The sequence below is a fragment of the Seriola dumerili genome, unplaced genomic scaffold (assembly GCF_002260705.1).
Source record: "Seriola dumerili isolate Sdu_G_001 unplaced genomic scaffold, Sdu_1.0 BDQW01000035.1, whole genome shotgun sequence".
Lineage (NCBI taxonomy): Eukaryota > Metazoa > Chordata > Actinopteri > Carangiformes > Carangidae > Seriola > Seriola dumerili.
In genome coordinates, this window is record NW_019174290.1 from 5,843,280 (window position 1) to 5,866,692 (window position 23,413).

The following is a 23,413-nucleotide window of genomic DNA, read 5'->3' on the forward strand; positions in this document are numbered from 1 at the left end:
TAAATTGTGACAAATATGAAGATTGGCCTCACTGGTCTATTAATTGTACGTACATACAAATGAAGAAGGGGATGTATCTGTTTCTCACACTTTCAACATATTTATATGTAAGAGCTAAATGTCGGGGTATTTTAAGCTTATACACAGAAACTTCTCTCACATTTTATAGCAATGTCTAGGTCTTTAAACAGCAAAACAAAATTAATAAGAAGATGCAGAATATAAAATGCTCCCATAGTATAGAGTTAGTATTTTCTACATTTATAATGGTGTTTTAAAAATAGTTGGGTCCTGCAGGTTTTTACATGGCTCTGAGGGATTGCTACCCTTAAAAAGGGTTATTTGTACATTCATATTAATTAGAAGCTGACTATAATGCACATACAATTTAAGGTCAGTCCTGAGTCAGGAGGATTTTAATGCACAAAGAATAATTGGCAATCTGTGCACTTTTAATTTAATTGTAATTTGTAAGAAAGAAAACAAAAACAGAAAGTTAGAGAAACTGCAGGTGGTAGAATAAGTAGAAGAAGAAGAAGCTCTCCTCTGGGAGGTTTAGGAAGAGTCCCTGTGTTCAGGTTCAGCATATCCATTTTTAATGATGAGCTGACCTCAGCAAATACTTTAGATGCTCTAATAACTGTACTCCATTCATAAATTAGTCATCCCTACATCCATTGTTTACGAGCGGGCAAATTAAAGGCACATACATAATCCCGTCAGCAGGGCGTTTGTTGGACCTCCAGTCCTGCGAACACTTCTCTGCACAAATCTGTCAGTTACTCCTACACTCCACTCATGGCATGACTACAGCTTAAGGCCCAGAGCTACATATTGTAGATTAAGGTAGTGTCATATATCTGTGGGACTGCAGTAAAGCTAGTTATTGTATAGATAGCAAGACAGATGGACATGATAGCTCATATCTTACTTTCTCTCTGTAATATCTGTATTAGAACAGTAGTCTCTGCAGTTGTGCCTCCAGGTAAAGATGTTTCGCTGTGAAATGCAGACATTTGCTATTTTAAGTTATGCAGTTAACATTCAAAATTGTAATAATAAAGAAGTGGCACTAAAAATAAAACTATTAAAAAAAAACAATAGAAATAAATCTGTATTAAAAGAAAAAATAGACAGAAAAAATGGACTGTAAGACATGCCTGACTTGTCTAATATTCACTCTTCTCTGACTGATTCCACCATTCACACAGCATGTGTCCACTCCTCCTCTGTGTCTACAACATATCTAACTGTGGATTGATTAAAAAAGCCTGCTGTGCTCTCAGCACCACAGGATCATGAAGGTGAAATCCTTAGCATGCTTAAATAGACCTACATTGATCTTAGATACCTGACACTTAAAAGCCTTGGTTTTTCCAGTGGTGGTATTGGTGTTGGTATGATATTGGTTTTACTGAAAAGTGGCTTAGAGCAAAGAAACGGCAGAAAAGATTAAAAGAAGAGATACTGACCAGATGTTGGTCAGAACTGCTGGCATGAAGCCCTGCTGTCACATAGCCAGCCCACCTGGGCAGACAGATGGAGATCTGATATGGCTAATTCATCTAACCTACAACGGTCACTAGCTCGATTAGCCCGGTCCCCAGTGCTCTACAGCTGACAGTGGGAACCCATTGAGCAGGGATGGCAGCTTTAGCCACTGACTGGAATATTAGCCTTCGGAAACAGCTCCCAGCACAGAAATGTGTTGAGGTACATTGAGGAAACTGGTTTACTTCTAACTTGGTGAAGAAATTTACAAAAACGGTATATAGGCCAAGAGTTTTTATTTGCCTGCTAAACATCAGCATGTTGGCATTGTCACTGTGAGCATGTCAGGGTAATGATATTAGCATTTAACTCAAAGCAGCACTGTGCCTAAGTATAGCTTCACAGGGCTGCAAGCATAGCTGTAGACTCCTTTTCTTGTTGAGCAAATTGTTGCATCCCTTGACCCTCGGGACCTCTCACAGTATGTATGTCTTGGCCTTGGCAGTGAACTTGTCGACATCTAGTAGACATCAGATATGCTAGTAGCCAAAATGTATTGGTAGTGTATGAATTATTGAAGGTCCTAATGTTTTTCTGTACCTATTACTGGGTGCATTTAGTTTGCTAGACTGCACATGTCTACATGAGGAGCTCGTTTATTTATTTAAACAAACTAGACAAACTAGACAAAACGCACAATACAAAGTTACACACAGTAGTACATCATAACCAAACAAATTAAAGGTCTTATATTTTATACCTTTGTGTGTTGATGTCCATAAGAATGTATATTTGTGGTTTTAGGTACCAAAAAACATCTGAATACAGTTTTACATCTCCTCTCTCAGGCTTCTGTCTGGAGCTTTAGCAACAACAGGGCATTTTTTGTCAGTCTCTGAGCCTGTCTTCTTATTGGCTGACTGTTTTGTGAGTGACGCACGTCCAAGCTTCCTCAACGTTTTTCTGTCTTGTAGCTTTTACTAGCTCTGCAACGGAATGACTGCTAGGTGTTGTTTTCAACAACAACAAACAAAAAACTATGGAAGGTGGGTCCGGGTGTGTCCTGTGGTGTGGTCATATCTTAGGGCGGTGACTGTTTAGTTGTGACATCACAAAATTATGAAAGCCCTGACGGCTCTTTTTAAGGCGCTGTTTCTGAATACTGGCTGTGTTCTTTTCTTTGTGGACTGAGCGCTTTCATACTTTCACAGTATTAATGTAGAACCTAGACCTGCTTTATAGTAAAAAAAAAAAAAAAAAAAAAAGATGGAAGTCTCACTTTCTATATGGGGCCTTTAAAAGCAAGGATTTTTGTATACAGTGCAATACTACAGTATGAGTTGTTCTTCGCTATAATTACTCAGCAGATTTTATATTCAGTGGTTAGAAATGGCGTCTCTTTGCATTTGCACTTTGATAAGTTGCAGCAAATCTGTCACCACCATAGTAAGAAGACATAATTGATTCTCAGTGTTTGAAAATAATAAGGCGTATCGCTGTTAGCTCCAGCTGAGTCATAAGTGTTATCCATTTCTGAGGTAACACATTTCAACTTGAGTGGGTCAGAAATGTCAGCATTTTATCCAGTAATAGAGGTACGGTGGATTTGTTTTCATGTTTGGCCAACCTGCCAAATGGTGTGGCAGGTAACAGGTTTTAACATTGACCTTCTTCAATACTGGAGCTCTAATTAATGTATACTGTTTTTTTTTCGGGGGGAAAGAGTGTGTATAGCTCAGTTAAGTTCGGCACATGTCAGACAGACAAGCTGGAAAGCGTGGAAGGGTTCACGTTGCATTTTTGTTATTATGCTGCAGTGAACAGACGGTATGAGCTACAAGGAACACACTTTGATCCTCCCCGCCATACTGCACTACCACTCAGACGCACAAATGAAATATGTCCAGTAAGTCAATAATCTGTAACATATGAGCTGTTAATAAAAATATTTCCAGTCATAATATTCAGAAACCGTAGCAGTTTGGACGGGACTACAGATTGGTGGTGCTATAAATGTCTACAAAACGTAAGACTTTACTTTAGAAGTTTATAGAGGAATCATTGTTACGTTTGTTACTTTACATTTATGTCTTTGGCACATGCTTTTTCCCAAAGTGATGTACAAAAGCTATTTATTAATTATTGAATTTGACATATGAATATATATTGTACTCAACAGCTAGCATGCATATAAAATTCATATCTTTTTATATATGCCAATAAGTCACTGGTAATAAGGTCATTTTAAAATATTACTCTATTGCTGATTGTTATGAACCTAACTCTCCTCATAAAAGCTTTTGTTCTTTAGTTGTTCTGAACACCTGGTATTGGGTAGGTCTTTCCTGGGGAAAAATCACCTCCTCTGGTTCAAAGGAATATGATGATGTTTTTTTTTCACATTAGTAAGAGCAGTTTGCTTGAAAAAAAAAAAAAATCAAAGAATCCTGGGGTGGATTCTACAGTAAGCCAAGATAAGCCACAGCCTTTGTGGGCAGAGAGATGACAGAAGAGCGGTGGAAAAAAAACGTAAACTTTATCAACAGACAGTTTAAGGTCAGACAGTTTAAGGGTAAGATGTCAAATCCCTGGAAATAATGGTCTGTGTCAGATGATCTCTGTGATCTCAGAACTGCCAAATTTAACTATCACAAAAGATAATGTGAAAAACAATGAAATAAAATTTTGTAGATGTAGGAATAAGAAAGAATGAAAGAACCCACTGAAATATAACAGTAATAGAGAAAGTCTATGCAGTGCTTTACTAGCTAACATGACAAATAGGCCTAATACAGTGAGTTCACTTATAATGAAAATTAACAGATGCCACTCCTCAATCACACTTACTTGCATATTCTCACACTTCAATTACAATAATTTACAGTAGTTTTTACATTACAATTGGGATTAATGAATAACATTGACATTGCTCAACATACATTCCATCAATGATCCTCTATAACTTCTACAGCCATGTAACTCGTTCATACAAGCTGGAAAACATGAAACCTTTTTTACTGGTTTTGGAGAAAGGAGAAAGTCCTGTGTCATTAAAAGAGGATTTAATTAAAAGTTTCAATGTCAAAGTAGATGAAACTTTGTAATATGACATGTTTTTGGTCTTCTGTACCTGTTCTGAAGACTTTCATTTTAAGTGAATTACGTCTACAACACTGTTAAAATTTCCTCTGCTGCTTGATTGTTCTTAGAAGCTGAGCCTCATCTCAAAGAGGCTCATCAACCCTATTTACATATTTGAGATTTGAGCAGTCAACATGGAGAGTCAGATTGTGATTTTGAGCTCAACTATAAGCCACAAACAAAGAGTATCATTTGGCAGAAAATTTTAATTGGACGTTCTGAGCAAAGCAGTGGCGGCAAAGGGCATAAAATCCTGTGCTTAAAGGATTACACTGCACATTAGTGGACGTCATAAGCAGCTGATTGAAAATTAGCTATTTTTGAGATGCTTGTTCATCTGTAATTGATATATTCTCTGTTTGATATATATGTATGTAGATGTGCGTTAAATTATCTTGCCTGGACCATTAAAAATGGAATGGCTTGTGTGTTTTAAATAGTGTTTGTGTAATCTGTGACATTTTATCTTTCAATTCTGCTTTCTTTAGGAAAAAGTCTGGGTAAATTGGGTTTTACTACTTTGAAACTTTGATTGTAAGATTGTTAAAGTATATTCTGAAAGCTTCTACTCATTAAGCAACCACTCACTGGAGACAAATGAAAATCATCATTGGATTTTATACATTCACCTCAATTTTTCTTTGAATATTGTGCCAATTAAGTTGTGAAAATCTCCACAGCCTAAACAATGTGTAATTGAATCTGCACTACAGCTGCTCCTACAACCTTTAACTTCAATGGATTTTAATTTGGTGTTATGTACTCCCTTTTGTAATTCAGTTCTTCATTAAATAGATCTCAAGTCATTCAGTTGCACACAAGTTTTCTTTTTATGGGAAAATCAAAGAGAACATTTAAACATCAATCCAATTTTCTTATCTAATGTTTGCTAATCTGTTTCTGTGTCTTTGTTCCTCTTTTCATAAGAACATTAACAAGACAATAAAGAGAAAAAAACACATAAAGCACTAATGTTGGAAAGATCCTAGTATAGCTATAGCAGATGGTAAGAGCTTTCTGTAAAACAGGAGGCTATATTAGGGATGTTTTTACCGCTTCACCAACACAATTATGTTTCATGACAAAATGACATACTCGTGTCTCTGTTTTTTCAGGTCGGTCATTCAAGCCAAGCTGCTGCAAAGCCCAGAAATCTCTGGAGTTCATCCCAATAAACCTGCACACCCAGCGGATGAGGGTGACATGCCCCAGAAAAACAGGTATTACATGACTGCCTTAGCCTTGTCCTGGACTTAATGTTACACTTACCAACTTCATGCCTCATCTAGATCGGCTCAAAAGCACCTAGGTTCAATGGAATAGAGCTCTTTGAGCTGAATCGGTTGTAACCTAAAATACAGCTTCCACAACATATGACACACATTTCTATAAATTGAAATTGCTGTTGGTTTTCTATGCCTGACATCTCCATCTGTCAGGGATACTCAGTGGGCTGAGACAGGGTGGTTCTAGGTCCTCACCCAGGCTGAAAGGTGAGAGTTAACTTGGCCTGGGAAAGATACTCAAAATGCTAATTAAGCCCTTTGCGTTTTTCCAGAGAGAAAGACCAGGCTGTCTTGCTCTAGCCCTGCTCTCTGGCTGGCAGAGTCTGTTACTGCCCTGGAACTGTCTCAGTGTACTAACTGTGTATCACGGCAACTAGCTGCCGCCTCACTATCTGTTTGTGGGCTCCATTTCAACTATACACTCTGTGATTGAAGGAAAGTTATAGACGGATAAATCTTGACATAAACTGTGGCTCTTTCAGTGAAGACATCAAGAATGACAGATAAAATAAGTAAAATGAAGACATCATACCATCCTGCTACTGTCTGGCACTGTCAAGACAGAAAAAGGGGGAAAAATCAAAATAAAACAAGCTTTAGAAGAGTTTGTCAATGGAGTGATTGACACACTGATAGTAACCCTCTGTTGGCCCAATTCACATTTTGTCTCAGTTTCAGGCAGGCACAGGTTTCTGTGTGATTATACTCCATTAGACTGCAGTAGTACCTGGAGTAACACTCCTGAAGGATACACATGGCTCCCATCAGCTTCATGATAATAATTAAGAAATCTGGGTGATTTTTAAAAAAGTAGTGATACCGAAAGGGCAAAGAAATAGCTGAGTCACAAAATGTGATGTTTGTGTCAAATCGAGACACATCGAGAATATTTTCAAAAAATGATATCAACCTCAGTAAATGTTTCATTGAATGAACTTTCATGCACAAGCTGTCTATTTCCCTCCTTTTCCCCTATTCTTAGACTGCACATATTCTCATCAAACATGTCAATTAAATGTCTGAGGGATCATGAAAAGAGACATCGCTAGACACGTGCAGTGTGCAGAAATTCACTGAAGTGTGAGCTTTAACACATAACCTGTGAGCTGTCCTTCTTCATATTGGGTTGTGCATTATTCAGTGACACAAGATAACTACATATCCATGTCATTCATCATTGACTGTCTGTAATCTATACCCACATTAGTATAAGTGTACAGCATGTATATGTTTGATCAGTATATAAACAGTCAAAGGGAAACAAAATTCCATCAACACTAAAATATATAATGTATAATGTAGATACTATAATAATTGTCCACACAAATGCAATAAGAAATGTATCTTTGGATATATATAAAATATCCTACAAAATAGCTTTAATCTAAATCTCCACTGATTTAATTGTGTTTTCATAAACAGTATACACTCAGTTGGCAGTTTATTAGGTACACCTAGCTAATACTAATGCTAGTCTAGTTTAGTCTAATACAGGCCTGAAATAAACCAAGATTCATGAAGGTTCAAATGTTCAGTTTTTGTTTAAACTAATTAGAGAGATGTTGATTCAACTGAAATCTGCACTTTATGGTGCTGTTTGCATTATACTAAGAAGTGATTCTATTTTTTTCGTCTACCTTATTTATATCAATGACTGTAGGCCAGATAACAAACACTTCTGTGAATAAAAAAACTGCTAACAAGACGATTGCACCAAAATGGCCATTCAGTCTGAATATCTACTACTACTACACTACTACTCCTCTAGTTTTAATTTACAGTAATAACCTTGTCTGGTATTGAATTACTATTGAATTGCATATTTTTTTCGATTTGAAAAGGAAAAACACGTGGAATAAATGATTGCAATCAGTCATACACAGGAAACATGAACCCGCTCCTTAATGGAGCTGAATCTCAGTTTCCAGCCGTAGTCAATTGCTCTATTGTTCCATTTGATTTTCTGAAGTGATGCATTTCCTTGAGTTTGGCTATGCAATCCACTCCACAACACTGAGCTATTCATTTTCATTTTGTCTATTGATCATCCAGCAAGAAAAGGAAATCGGGAGGAAAAAAACACGTTGAGCTCAAAACAGTATTCATTTGTTTTTCTGGGAATGGCGGTCTTCTGTCTCTAAAATGACAACTGCAAAATATTTCCAGCCTAAAAAGCTCAGCTTGGCAAAGCTGAACTGAAAGCATTGTTCAGCACTCATTTGGGTCAAGTAAAAGGATGTTTTCTCATTGTTAAACAGGATTGTGGAATGGGTTAAGTATGAATAATAACCACTCATCCTGACTGCCACAATCAATTTCCTCTTTTAGAAAGAGATTGTCTTCATTCCGCACTTAAACAGCTTGTTCTGCTGCTGATGTATTGAGAAAAGGATGGTGTGAGTGTAAGAACAGGCAAATCAGGCACAAATTGGTCATTGTGCTTGATGTTCTGAAACCCGCCATTGTATTCCAGTGTACTTCTGCTGTGGGAGAACCAATTAAGGGAACTTGGACATCTGAAAACTCTAGGGGCCAAACGTGTGGAGGACAGGGAGCCTCGTGGCAAGGCACAGGGATAATTAATGGAAGAAGCAGTGGGTAGTAGCAAAGCCCCAACATCAAACCACTATTGGTCTATTGTGGTGTTGTTAAGGGATAGGAGACTGTTGGTCATATCATTCACATCTCTGTGGCAACACTTGGAGCTGTGTTGTGTCATTAATTTCTATTTTCAACAATTTTTCAAGCAGTGTTTTCCTACGGTCAGAGCTATGCACTCTTGCTTTCCCAGGGGTGTTCATTAACTGACCTGGCACTAAACCACACCAAAATATTCACCCCCATAATCCCCCCTTCACTGTTTTTCTGATTTAATTGTCAGCCCCATCCATTACTCATTCAAAACAAGGCCTGTTGTAAGCACCTCTGTGCCCGCCTAGCCGTCTGTGAAGTGTTTATTTACTTCTGATGGTGGTGTGCAAATTGGAATGAAGCGCTGTGACATTGGCCGTCCTTCTGGTTCAGCATGGGACCAGCGCTACATTAAGACCAAAAGATGGTTGGAGAGAGAGGGCTGGTAATATAACAATAAAGACTCAATATAAATCAACAACAAATATGTTTGTCTAAAAGTGGAGAGTAATGTCATAGCCTCTTTTTTGTTCATTCATATGGCACATTTGTTGGTGCATAAAAGCCATTTGTGTGTGTTTATTGTATATTTTATGGAAGGGAACACTTCCTGGGAGCGCCATCTCACAACTTTCACATTTTAATGTGAATCAAAGCATTGAAACAACTGCATGGTGTATTCATAAAAACTAGATCAATACTCATGTCAGGTAAAGCTCTCAGCCTCACATACCTCATGCTGGGGAGAGAACACTCACACATGACACAAAATACTTGAACACAGGAATATAATACTACCGTATCATGTTCATATATCATACAAGATGATATATAAGGCTTTCATCCAGGAATGTTTTCATATTCATATGCAAGATACTTTAACATCATCAGCTTTTGATATAAGCCGCAACACATATTAGAGGCATTTCTGTAGATGATCAGTACAAGTACAACTCGAAATTAAATTTATTTTACAGGGATATTGTATTTTCTTGAATAATATTTTTCAAGGTCCTCCAGTACCTCCAGTGCTCAGTGTTTTAGACATCATCAACTCCCTTTTCTCTCTTTACAGATGCATTCTATGACATTGTCACTGTTGGTGCCCCTGCAGCCCACTTCCAGGGCTTCAAGTGTGGTGGTCTGCAGCGTCTCCTAAGCAGATACGAAGCAGAGAAAAAGAGGTAAGGAAGGCATTGTGTTTAGAAGGAAATGGGGGATTTAATACAGTATGCTGAGGCGGAAACAGGCTTGCATTGACTAAAGAATTTAACCTGGGCATAATTGATAGTGACAGACAAATTTGTCCCTGGCCTATGAACCTGATTTTCCAAGCCCCATACAGTTACTTACAGCCAGGCCATGTTGAACTTAGAATGGAACTACACTGCCTCTGACAGCTCAATTTGACTGGAGGCAACAGGCATGATGGAAAAGGTTTGTTGAGTTGCTCTGCATTGGTTCTTTTCCCTGGCAAGCTTTTTCTTCTTGCTTTTGAAGATGAATGTTAACTTCTCACTGGAGAGCCATCCATTTTTCTACAAATTCCCAGCTGCCAGCTGCAGCTCACTTGAATTCAAAACCAAATGGTCAGACTAAGGTTTTAAGAATGGGAGAAATTCTCAGCTGAATTTTTGTCACTACAAAAGTTATGAGTGTGTAAAGTGCACCTGGATAACAATCCATAATAAGTAACTGCCAAATGAATGTACAATACACACAGTAATAATCAGTCATGATTTATTATATTTCACATATTTCATAATATTTCACAAGGAATCCTTAACCTGAAAAACTACAAATTCTTAGAAGAAAAGCTGAGCACTGTACCAAGAAGTCTGAGCTATGTGCCGGCTTTGCTCAGACCAAACTAGAGATTCATACAAAGATAGATGTATATGCTCATGCAGTGCCTGAAAGTCACGTCTTCAAACCTGAGATCAGCAGTATCCTGTAAATTTTGCTGTCTTTGCCCTTTGGTTCAGGGATGGAGGTATATGTCTCTGGAGTTCAGTATGTGGTCACTTGAGTGATGCCAGAAGAAATGAAGGGTGATTTTTCCCAAAGCTCCCCATAGAGTGCAAAGTCATTACAGACCATGCCAGATCCAATTAGTTACAGAGTTTGCAGCTCAAGAAAAAGGGGAAGAGAGGCAAGATGGAGAGGGGTGAGGTATGGGTATAAAATGGATAAGTTGATGGGAAAATAGTTGGAGGCCTATGCTGATAATAAAAAAAAAAAATAAAGAAAGGACTTCTTTACGCTAAAGTGCACAAGTACATTTGCTGAAGATGGTCAGTTTTATCTGCTAGAATGAACTATGATAAGGTTAGCATATTTTTGAGAATCCACTGAAGTGAAATTATTTTCTTTGAATGAGAGATTAGACTTCAGAAAGAATTCACAGGGGAGACATAGCTTTTTGTTTCATATTTGACTTAGCTAATGACTCACTGTAGCTTAAATTTTCCAATTTTCCGCCTGGCTAACTGACTACGGCCTTCGCTAAGCCTTATCCGTTTGACCTGGAATGCAGTCGTTTGTCAGTCAACGTCAGAAATAGGAATAAACTCAGTTCCTCTGTGAATCCACAGTGGCCATTGTTATGAAGATGTGTGTTTACTTTAAATTACACACATTTGCTATTTCGCGGTTTAATTTTCTTTTATTATACATGCACTAAATGTCTGACAAAATATTTAGCCTAGAAGAACCTGATGAGGTGTCTCTGTTGTGTGTGAATGTGAAGTACTGTAGTCATGTGTGCTGGTCCAATTGAGAGTCACTTAATTGCTCTGCAAGTCAGCCTATTTCACCAGACCAAAGATTCATCTGCGCACACACACACACACACACACACACACACACACACACACACACACACTCACACTCACACTCACACTCATACTTCTCCCAGTTTGCCTCCTTGCCTTTCAGAAGCAGCCTTTTGTAATCACATTTGATTAAAAAGGGGACAATCTGCAAGATGTGAGACTTGGCTATTCAATTTGATATTAATTCATCAAAGAGAAGATGGAAAAGGATTGAGGAAGGGGGGGAAAAAAAAGAAAACCTGAGCACAGAGGTGTTACCAGGAGGGCAATAAAAGAGCTATTCGTCTTTGTTCCCTGGACACTAGAAGAGAAGGAGGGGTGTTCTTTCCAGATCCATTAAAAACCTGCATTGGTCAAACTTGGCAATGACCAGAGTATGCAATGTAGTTTGTCTCTCAGGATGGGCAGGAAAGAGTTTAATCAATAGCTACACTTAGTATTCCTCCAGATACCCTGCACATGTACACACAGGGCAAGAGCATTTATCTTTCATTAATGCGTACAGTCCCACTTAAATGGCTGTTTTAAAAGTCACTGGATTTTTATCCGTTTTTAATTGAACCCTATAGACATAGCTGTGGATTTGCTGATGTGGTCTAATCTTTCATTAACAGCCTCTGTTGAATTATTCAGTTAATCTGCATAACGATGCAACACACTTTTTTGGAGACAGATTTTATGGAACTTGAACAATTTTTTTTGAACTGCACTGATGGTGTGTACGTGTCTGGGCGTAGAAGATATAGTACATGTTTTTGACTTGCATACAGTTTTCCAGCAGAATGTTGGAAAGATGCCTTTTTGTAAGGTCAACTGTGTCTAGTTGGTGCAGAAGCTGTGCAGTAGAGTCCTCTCTACATGTGTCTTTGAATTCTGTATGGAGAGGAAGGAAGCCCTGTCATTTTGCCAGGCCTCCTGGTCAAGCAGGGCTGCCGGATGACACATTTCTAGGACACAGAGAGTGGTTGAAACTACATTGCGCACGTTTAATAGAGTCTCTTGGGGCCGATGTTCAGATTTAATGTGACTAGCAGCATGTTGTCCAACAAAATAACTTCCTCCCAGTTCTTCTATGTGCATTTGAGCGACAGGACATTGGCAGTGGCTGGGACTCCATGCTGATGGACAGCAGCTTGGTAGTTTTTTTTTTGCCTGATCTGGAATCAGCCTACTCCAGGTTCTGTGGGGACGTTGGCAATATCCTTGAGGCTTATCTGGTCTCAGATCAGGGTTTCTAGCTCGTGTCTGAACCACTGAGGAAAGCGTTGGCTGTTATTCTGAGAACTGATGTGAGATGGGTGCCCAATGGGGGATTCAACAACAGATGGGAATTTGCAGTTTAAAAGAATCTGGTTTAAGATCAGTTCTTCCAAAATATGTCTATAGCAAACTTAATATTTTTACTGTGGCCATAAGGCAGTGGCCTGGTGTGAAATCTATGATTAGAGTGTGCTGTCTAAATGACGAAGGAGGCTTTGGCAGTCACCTGGAGTGCTACAGGGCACTCTGCTGACGTAGCTGCATTTTACTCCTGCTGGCTGTCAGCAGCAGGCCACAAGCTCTTCATTAATTTTCTCTCCACTATTAATTAGCCATGCGCTGGAGATGTTGGCTTAATTAGGCCGCTGGGCCCAACAGTTTTCTCTGTCTCATTACTGTTATAACCAATTTCTATTGATCATTTAGGAAAACCAAGGAGGAAGTTCCTGGCCACACTGCTAGTTTCAGTGATGTGTTAGCAGACTAGAGCCTCATCCTAGACTCAAGTTTACCTGATAAAGTGCTGCCCCACTAATGTCTGAGCACCTTTTTCCAGGAGATCCAGTGCTGTGTGTCTGTGTGAAATTTGAATTATAAGAGGATAAAGCGCAATAATTTCATGAATCAAAGTGCAGGGGCAAAGCACAGTCAGGTTCACCGTGCATATTGTGCAGAGGGAGTGGTAGAACACCTCCTGTGTTTTTATGGCCGGAGGCGCGTGGTGCACTCAGGGTGAACGTAAATGAGGTGGGATTAAGAAGAATCCATTATCATACATTATCAGTGAGTGTGTTGAAGTCTGGCAGCAGTCCTTTCTAAAAGCATTGCTCTCCCAACAAAGATGTACTGATGTCATGTAATGGAGTCTGGAGGAGCTTCACCTAAGAGGAAACTAATACTGTCTCAGAGGATGTTGAGAGTTGCAGAAAAGAAAGAGAGTTGTTGAAATACAGAGCGAGCCCGAATACATCTCTAAGGCTGGATGAATTGAATTATTGTCTGTGAACATATGGAAAATCTAGCAGTCTCCTTTGTTTTCTGGAGTAATGCTCCATTTTATTTGAAATCCTAGTGGCTGCTTTCAATTAGCTCTTACGTGCATCAATAATGTCACAGCTGCCAAACAAGGAATAAAACAGTTCTGTGTCATGTCTGTGTCTGTGTAAACTGAAAATTACTGTAATGAAACTGGATGTAAGCCACAAATACAGTAACTGTGGTGCTTTTATAAGAGGTTCTTTTCTCCAGTCACACAACTCTTAAATTTAACCAGCACAGTTACATGACCAGACATAACCCTGCTCTACAGTGCTATACCGTGCTGCTCTTCACAGCCACAAGTCAATCTTTACTGCATGTGTCAGGAGGATGGCACAGTCTCCACTGTGCACTGCACTGCATATACTGGGATGCTGTGTAGATCTGGCACATGTAACTGAAGTTTGACAAAGTGTTCCACGCAAATTAATGACTTCAGATGGAAAACAAACCTGACAACTTCAGATGGCTTTATAGGGAGTTAATCAGCTAAAAGCGGAGGCCTTTGAACATGCAAGCTGTTATGGATAAGAGATGCTGATAAAGATCGAATATTAAACTTTACTCTGCATCCTGGAATTAGTGCTATAATTGGAGTATAACTCTGTGCAATTAGATGTGTCTGCAGGTAAGATTTTTTAATGACACAAATGCAGACAAGCAAAACATGAATTAAAGGGCTTGTGTGATTTTAAAGAGGTCCATAAGGATCCGATGCTGGTCACTATGACCGGCGATAATGAGTCATAATATATAATTTATGTGAACTATAAAGGAGTCTGTACAAATAAGTCCCTTTCATCCACTGTAGCTCCAATTAGAGAGAGTCAACTGAAATACAATTTGTGGGTACATTAGGAAGCTCTGCTCATGAGGTGGTAAGTCTTCATACATGTAGAGGTTTTCTTGCAAAGGACTGTTGTATTTATTTGACCGTGGCACAGTGAAATTGAGCCTGTGCATCACATGTATATGGTTCCTTCAGGAGAAAAAAACCCAATTCATTTGAAATGCTCTTTACTCCATGTGTGGAAATGTAAAATAATGAGTCTCTTAGGTTTATACAGTACACGAATCACATGCATGACTTAAAGTTTTACATAGTTGTGCCTCACAGTAAACATTTGTATATAAAAAAAAAAACAATTCCCAGCGCTGCTACAAGTACAAATAACCATCTCACTTTACTTTTCTAAGGAGTTTTCCACTTTCTTTGTGATTATTTCAAATAATATAGTGCCACAATGCAAACAGAAACGATAGATCAGGGACACAAAATGGTCAGAACAAATAACACCTGCATAAGAACAAAGTAATCTGTCCAGATTGCAACATTAAAATAAGTCTGCTCTCCACCTACAAGCAGTAAATAACAAGTTCTTCTAGGAGCTACTTTAAATAAAAGTTAAGGATTTAAGCAGTAGGAAGGCTTTTATAAGTTCAGTTGTGCTGTGAGTCAGCTTGAGGCTAAGTCCTGCCAACCTTAGACCTACACAGATGAGAAGACTTTTCTACTCTTGTACATATTTACAGTATATGGTGCTATTCAGATGCAGACTTCAATCACCTCCTGTCTGTCATATCCTCGACAAAAGATAAATAGTCTAAGCTCCACAAAGGTAGTGTTTATTCCAGCACTGTTGGTATTGGATTATATGATGCATTTTTGTGTCCACCCCCTGATTTATTGGTGTTGTAATTTAAAAACTTGGCACACAGCACTGCCAAATTACATCAGGGATGGGAAACATACCCAAGGTTTGAAATGACAAGCAGACCCTCATGTGCAACATCCCCTTTGGTTTTTCATCAAGTTTGTATTCACAGATTTATGCTGCTTTACCTTTGCATGGTTTGCCGTCTTGCTTGACCCTGTCTGGACTGACAGCAATGCTGATGAGGCAATTAAAGTTCCTTGCCTTAGCCAGCCTTAGAGGGGATCAATTCTGTCCTCCAGCATCAGGTGGCAGGTCCCTACATTCATTATTGCCTGCATAGTCTCCCTAATGGGATTGGATTTGTACTTATGAGTCAACAGGGCTGTTATTGAATCTCAGTTGCTGAAGCTATTGTCCTCTTCCAACAACTTTCTCCTCTGCCTCTTTTCTGGGGTGTCTCTATTGTTGCAGTCCTGTAGGATTTTTTCTCTTTAGTTCTGCATAGTGTAGTTAGATGAATGTAAGCTCACAAGGGATGAAAGGCTTTTACAGACCTTACTTTGTCGCAGTAGATTATTTAATTTTTGACTTCTGTGTGGCTGAAATCTTAGTATTTGAAGGTATGGTTATGGAAGCGAGGATAACAGAGTAGAAATGGTGGCGTTCTGTGCGGCTGAGTGTTTCAAACTGTTTGCCCTGTGTCTCCCTCTCACTTAGTGATTCCTTTGATTAGCTTTGAGCTTGTGGGTGGTAGTCCTCCAGGGTGCTCATTAGCTGTAATGACAAGGCCAAGATTTTAAAGTTAGCCAGTCAAAGACATAGTTAGTGGCTAGTATCTACTATGCCTAATTTGTTAAGGCCTTGAGATTGTCACACTTATTGATACATCAGGTAGTGCTGTTCTACACAGGGCGACTTCTAAAGACGCACTTTCTTTCCCTCAATGCAAAATTTTTTCGGCACACTGCAGAGAATACTGTATTATGCCAGCCCTTTGTGTGTGCCCCTCCCAGCCTCTCTCTCTCACTCTGTCTCTCTCTCTCTTATGTCAATTATGCCTTAGGATCTGGCTCTGGGGTCTGGCCTACATACACGCTTGCAGAGCTGACTCTAAACTAGCTGGGAGGGTTGCAAATGACTGCCTCTCTCCACGCTACATCTGATGGCAGGAAGTCAGTGGAAACTCATTGAAAGTCACTGGAACTTTACCCGAGGAGAATGTTTGATTGGAGTGATTTGCCCTGAATCTTGAAACTGACAAAAGGTGTTTTTGTCTGAGATTAAATAGCTCCCTTGAAATGAAGAAGGGATTAATTATTCATAAAGCGAAAATGGGTTGACATTGGACTGCAGGTCTAATTTAACAGTTCAGACTGAGTACCTGGAAAGCGTCACTGCTGAACATTTTCAAGGCAGCAGAAAAATGAAATGAGCTCAGAAAATTAGTGCACCATAATGTAATGTTTACAATCAGTAAATTCCCATTATTCATGTATTTGTCAATACTCATCTCAAGATAATTAATATCCCTTTGAATACCCCTCTATATCAACATTTTAGTCAGATGAGAAAATAATTGATGTAAAGCTTTTCTACTGTTGTTAGATAACATGTTTTTTCAGTTCTCTACTTTAAGATCCATGTTGTGTATAATTGTTTTTTATGTAATCAGCTCTGAATCTGATTTATACGTATGATACAAGGTAAATACAATTATGTGCCATTTCTAGCTGTTAGGAAAGGTTACGCTTGTTATTTCCAGCCGGGCACTTAAATCAGATGTTCTACCTGGGGTTTAGAGCTGCTACAGTTAAGTAGCAACTAGGAGTGGTGCATCACTTTCTTCGTGTGTTGTATCTTTATTGCAGATGCTATGCATGGTCTTATCACAGAACATACTGTTCTGGATAGGAAAGCATTGACATATACTTGAGTTACACCTTGTAGGAAAAAAACCTGATCTTGATCAGTTGTCCATGTTTGGAGTTTTTGTTTCAGGGCTGTTGCCTCCAGATGGAGCAGGTGAAGCAGCATGTAGCTTGTGGCTTGTTTGATATCAAATACTGTCTCTTTCTACTCTGCTAGTTTTGGCACATGCCAGTGGCAAGTGGACACTAAGAAAACCAGCAGCACTGATCTAAACGAAACAGCGTCTGTCCAGTATGGCCACAAATCTCATTATAAGCAAGTGTGGTCCAGTTTTAAAATCAGATTTGGGTCACTTTCATTTCTATTCTTAAAATTGATATCCAGTGCTGTATCCAGCCCATGGCCATGCAACTGTAGCAAAATCTGTTGAATCTGAATTGATGTGTTTTTTCCTCTGCCACAGCTTCAGCACTGCCTACCAGTGTATCTACTACTCTCCAGAGCACACAGCCAAAGCTCAGGAGGTACTCAGCACCATGAGCCTCCTCCAGCCCCTCATCACAAGCTTAGCGGACCAACTCCTCCAGGCTGCCCAGGAGCACTCTTCAACTGGGATAAAGGATGCACTCAAGAACCTTTCTGACAAGGTGAGGCAACCTCCAAATCCTTCCCCCACCTTCCCTTCCATCTCCACTATCCCTTTATTCCTCCTTGCTACAATACACAAAGCATCACTTTTATTCTTGAACACATCACCAAACATCGACAGGTAATACCTCACCCTGAAAAGCCTTTTAATTTAATCTTTAACTGGGGCAATAAGTTCATTTAAACCCATATTATCTAAAAACTATTCAATTATTTGCTATGGGTTTCTGCTGCTGATCCTATAAGCAATTGTTTTCCTGGTGGAGCTGAAATCTGAGGACTATTCAGTGGATATATTGGCTTAAACTGACTGCGACACTAAATGTTTACCCTCTCAGAGGAGTTACCCTATAAGAGTGATTCGATACCAGCTCTGGTAATATCTTTCTGCTAGTTTCATTGCAAATAAAAGCTGCAAATGCAACAAATTCTCAAAATAACTTTAATAAAAAATAAAAAACTTTAAACCCAGCCGTTGATTCAATACATTTACACACACACACACACACACACACACACACACACACACACACACACACACACACATATGGACACGCTAAACAGACAACCTCAGGAAAAATCCATAACTCATCATAAAAACGCCAAACTAACAAAAGTGAATAGCAACATGGACGTTTATGGAGCTGAGGCGTTTTTATCAGTATAATTAATGAATTACATCTGGTGCTGTCAGATTGCAATCTGTTGTGGGAGAGATTGTTTTTGCCACAGTGGAATAGAGCCCAATCAGCCTGCTTAATTGGTACATTCGCTCTGTCACCACTTCCTCTCATCCTTGATTAGACACGCACACGTTGGCCAAGTAAACCCCTGGCCTGGTCAGCACAAGCAGGGCTGCTCTCTGATTAAAATCTCAAGCTGTGTTTGTGTGTGTGTGTGTGTGTGTGTGTGTGTGTGTGTGTGTGTGTGTGTGTGTGTGTGTGTGTGTGTGTGTGTGTGTGTGTGTGTGTGTGTGTGTGTGTGGTGTGTGTGTGTGTGTGTGTGTGTGTGTGCGTGTGGGTGTGTGTGGCTGAAAGTGTGAAACTGTGTGTGTTCAAAAGATGGTGATCACTCTTTCAAGCTCCACACACACAAGGTGGTCCATAGACGAGGACCGTTTTACAGTCATTTCAACCACACAACAACCACCCTACACACACAAACACAGCTTGAGATTTTAATCAGAAGAGCAGCCCTGCTTGTGCTGACCAGGCCAGGGGTTTACTTGGCCAACGTGTGCGTGTCTAATCAAGGATGAGAGAAGTGGTGACAGAGCGAATGTACCAATTAAGCAGGCTGATTGGCTCTATTCCACTGTGGCAAAAACAATCTCTCCCACAACAGATTGCAATCTGAACAGCACCAGATGTAATTCATTAATTATACTGATAAAAACGCCTCAGCTCCATAAACGTCCATGTTGCTATTCACTTTTGTTAGTTTGGCGTTTTATATGATGAGTTATGGATTTTTCCTGAGGTTGTCTGTTTAGCGTGTCCATATGTGTTGTGTGTGTGTGTGTGTGTGTGTGTGTGTGTGTGTGTGTAAATGTATTGAATCAACGGCTGGGTTTAAAGTTTTTTATTTTTTATTAAAGTTATTTTGGAGAATTTGTTGCATTTGCAGCTTTTATTTGCAATGAAACTAGCAGAAAGATATTACCAGAGCTGTATCGAATCACTCTTATAGGGTAACTCCTCTGAGAGGGTAAACATTAGTGTCGCAGTCAGTTTAAGCCAATATATCCACTGAATAGTCCTCAATTTCAGCTCCACCAGGAAAACAATTGCTTATAGGATCAGCGCAGAAACCCATAGCAAAATAATTGAATAGTTTTTAGATAATATGGGTTTAAAATGACTTATTGCCCCAGTTAAATAGTAAATTAAAAGGCTTTCAGGTGAGTATTACTCGTGTCGATGTTTGGTGATGTGTTAAGAATAAAAGTGATGCTTTGTGTATTGTAGCAAGGAGAATAAAGGGATAGTGGAGATGGAAGGGAAGGTGGGGAGGATTTGGAGGTTGCCTCACCTTTGTCAGAAAGGTTCTTGAGTGCATCCTTTATCCCAGTTGAAGAGTGCTCCTGGGCAGCCTGGAGGAGTTGTCCGCTAAGCTTGGTGATGAGGGGCTGGAGGAGGCTCATGGTGCTGAGTACCTCCTGAGCTTTGGCTGTGTGCTCTGGAGAGTAGTAGATACACTGGTAGGCAGTGCTGAAGCTGTGCAGAGGAAAAAACACATCAATTCAGATTCAACAGATTTTGCTACAGTTGCATGGCCATGGCTGGATACAGCACTGGAATCAATTTTAAGAATAGAAATGAAAGTGACCCAAATCTGATTTTTAAAACTGGACCACACTTGCTTATAATGAGATTTGTGGCCATACTGGACAGACGCTGTTTCGTTTAGATCAGTGCTGCTGGTTTTTCTTAGTGTCCACTTGCCACTGGCATGTGCCAAAACTAGCAGAGTAGAAAGAGACAGTATTTGATATCAAACAAGCCACAAGCTACATGCTGCTTCACCTGCTCCATCTGGAGGCAACAGCCCTGAAACAAAAACTCCAAAACATGGACAACTGATCAAGATCAGGTTTTTTTCCTACAGGTGTACCTCAAGTATATTGTCAATGCTCTTCTATCACAGAACAGTATGTTCTGTGATAAAGACCATGCATAGCATCTGCAATAAAGATACAACACACGAAGAAAGTGATGCACCACTCCTAGTTGCTACTTAACTGTAGCAGCTCTAAACCCAGGTAGAACATCTGATTTAAGTGCCGCGGCTGAAATAACAAGCGTAACCTTTCCTAACACTAGAAATGGCACATAATTGTATTTTACCTTGTATCATACGTATAATCAGATTCAAGGCTGATTACATAAAAAAACAATTATCACAACATGGATTTTAAAGTAGAGAACTGAAAAAAACATGTTATCTTACAACAGTAGAAAAGCTTTACATCAATTATTTCTCATCTGACATAAATGTTGATATAGAGGGGTATTCAAAGGCGATATTAATTATCTTGAGATGAGTATTGACAAATACATGAATAATTGGGAATTTACTGATTGTAAACATTACATTATGGTGCACTAATTTTCTGAGCTCATTTCATTTTTCTGCTGCCTTGAAAATGTCAGTGTAGCCGAGTGACGCTTTTCCAGGTACTCAGTCTGAACTGTTAAATTAGACCTTGCAGTCCAATGTCAACCGCGCCATTTTTCGCCTGTTAATGAATAATTTTAATCCTTCTTTCATTTCAAGGGAGTTATTTAATCTCAGAAGAACAAACGTGTTTTGTCTGAGATAATAGCTCCCTTGAAAATGAGAGGGATTAATTATTCATAAAGCGAAAATAGGGCGTTGACCATTGGACTGCAGGTTCTAATTTAACAGTTCAGATGAGTACAGCTGGAAAGCCGTCACTGCTGAACATTTTTCAAGGCAGGCAGAAAAATGAAATGAGCTCAGAAAATTGTGACCCAATATGTAATGTTTACAATCAGTAAATTCCCCATTATTCATGTTATTTGTCAATACTCATCTCAAGAATAATTAATATCCCTTTGAATACCCTCTATTACATTTTAAGTCAGATGAGCAAATAATTGATTAAAGCTTTTCTACTGTTGTTGAGAATAAATGTTTATTTTCAGGTTTCTCTTACTTTTAGAATCCATGTTGTGTATAATTGCTTTAATTTAATGTATCAGCTCTGAATCTGATTTATAGTATGCTACAAGGTAATACAATTTATGTGCCATTTGTCTAGCTGTTAGGAAAGGTTACGCTTGTTATTTCCAGCCGGGCACTTAAATCAGATTGTTCTACCTGGGGTTTAGAGCCTGCTACAGGTTAAGTAGCAATAGGAGTGGTGCATCACTTTCCTTCGTGTGTTGTATCCCTTTTATTGCAAGAATGTATGATGGTCTTATCACAGAACATCTGTTCTGGATAGGAAAGCATTTGACATATACTTGAGTTACACCTTGTAGGAAAAAAACCTGATCTTGATCAGTTTCCTGGTTTCGGAAGTTTTTGTTGTCAGGTCTGTTGCCGTCCAGAATGGACGCAGGTGAAGCAGCATGTAAGTTGTGGCTTGTTTTTGATATCAAAGTACTGTCTCTTTCTAAGCTCTGCTATTTTGGCACATGCAGTTGGCAAGTGGAACACCTAAGAAACAGCAGCACTGATCTATAACGAAACAGGCGTCTGTCCGAGGGTATGGGCCACAAATCTCATTAAAGACAAGTGTGGTCCAGTTTTAAAACTCAGATTTGGGTCACTTTCCATTTCTAACTTCTTAAGAATTGATATCCAGTGCTGTATCCAGCCCCATGGCCATGCAACTGTTAGCAAAATCTGTTTGAATCTTGAATTGATGTGTTTTTTTCCTCTGCTCACAAGCTTCAGCACTGGCCATAACAGTGTATCTACTAACTCTCCAGAGCACACAAGCCAAAGCTCAGGAGGTTACTACAGCAGCCATGAGCCTCCTCAGCCCCTCATCACAAGCTTAGCGGACCAACTCCTCCAGGCTGCCCAGGAGCACTTCTTCAATGGGATAAAAGGATTGCATCAAGAACCTTTCTGACACGGAGGGGCGGGGGGACGTGGCGTCAGGGCAGTGGGGGTGCGGCGGGGTGCTGGGGAGGTGAAGGCAACCTCCAAATCCTTCCGCCCACCTTCCCTTCCATGCTCACTTCCTTTATTTCCTCCTTTGCTACAAATCACAAAGCATCACTTCATTATTCTTGAACACATCAACCAAACATCGAAGGTTAATACCTGCACCCATGAAAAGCTTTTAAATTTAATCTGCTTAACTGGGACACATAAGTTCATTTAAACCCATATTATCTAAAAACTATTCAATTATTTGCTATGGTTTCTGCTGCTGATCCTATAAGCATTGTTTTTCCTGGTGGAGCTGAACATCTGAGGACTATCTCAAGTGGATTATATTGGACTAAACTGGGACTGCGACCACTAAATGTTTACCCTTCTAAGAGGAGTTTACCCCTATAAGAGTTGATTCGTACCAGCTCTGGTAATTATCTTTTCTGCTAGTTTCCATTGCAATAAAGCTGCAAAATGCAACAAATTGCTCCCAAAAATAACATTAATAAAAAATAAAAAACTTTTAAACCAGCCGTTATTCAATACATTTTACACAACACACAACACACACCCACACACACACAACCACACACACCACACATATGGACACGCTAACAGACAACCTCAGGGAAGATCCATAATCATGCAATAAAACGGCAAACTAACAAAAAGTGAATAGCAAATGGACGTTTAATGGAAAAAGGGCCTTTTGAAAAAAAAAAAGGCCGTTCTTTTATTCCGTATAACTCATTAATGATTACATCTGGTGCTGTCAGATGCAATCTGTTGTGGGAGAGAGATTGTTTTTAGCCGACCAGTGGATAGGAAGCCCAATCAAGCCTCTGCTTATTGGTACATTGCATCTGTCACCAATCTATCCTCTCATCTTGATTAAGACGCACGCACACCGTTGGCCAAGTAACAT

The 23,413-nt window shown here is 39.4% G+C and overlaps 1 protein-coding gene across 1 annotated transcript in view; it reads left to right on the forward strand.

Moving 5' to 3' along the window:
• inpp4b (inositol polyphosphate-4-phosphatase type II B) overlaps positions 1–23,413 on the forward strand; it is a 138,509-nt gene that overhangs the window by 87,978 nt on the left and 27,118 nt on the right. Inside the window, exons 10-12 of the mRNA XM_022738085.1 lie at positions 5,748–5,852; positions 9,625–9,733; positions 17,672–17,855. Of these exons, the coding sequence (XP_022593806.1) occupies positions 5,748–5,852; positions 9,625–9,733; positions 17,672–17,855 (398 nt within the window). The remainder of the gene's footprint in view (positions 1–5,747; positions 5,853–9,624; positions 9,734–17,671; positions 17,856–23,413) is intronic.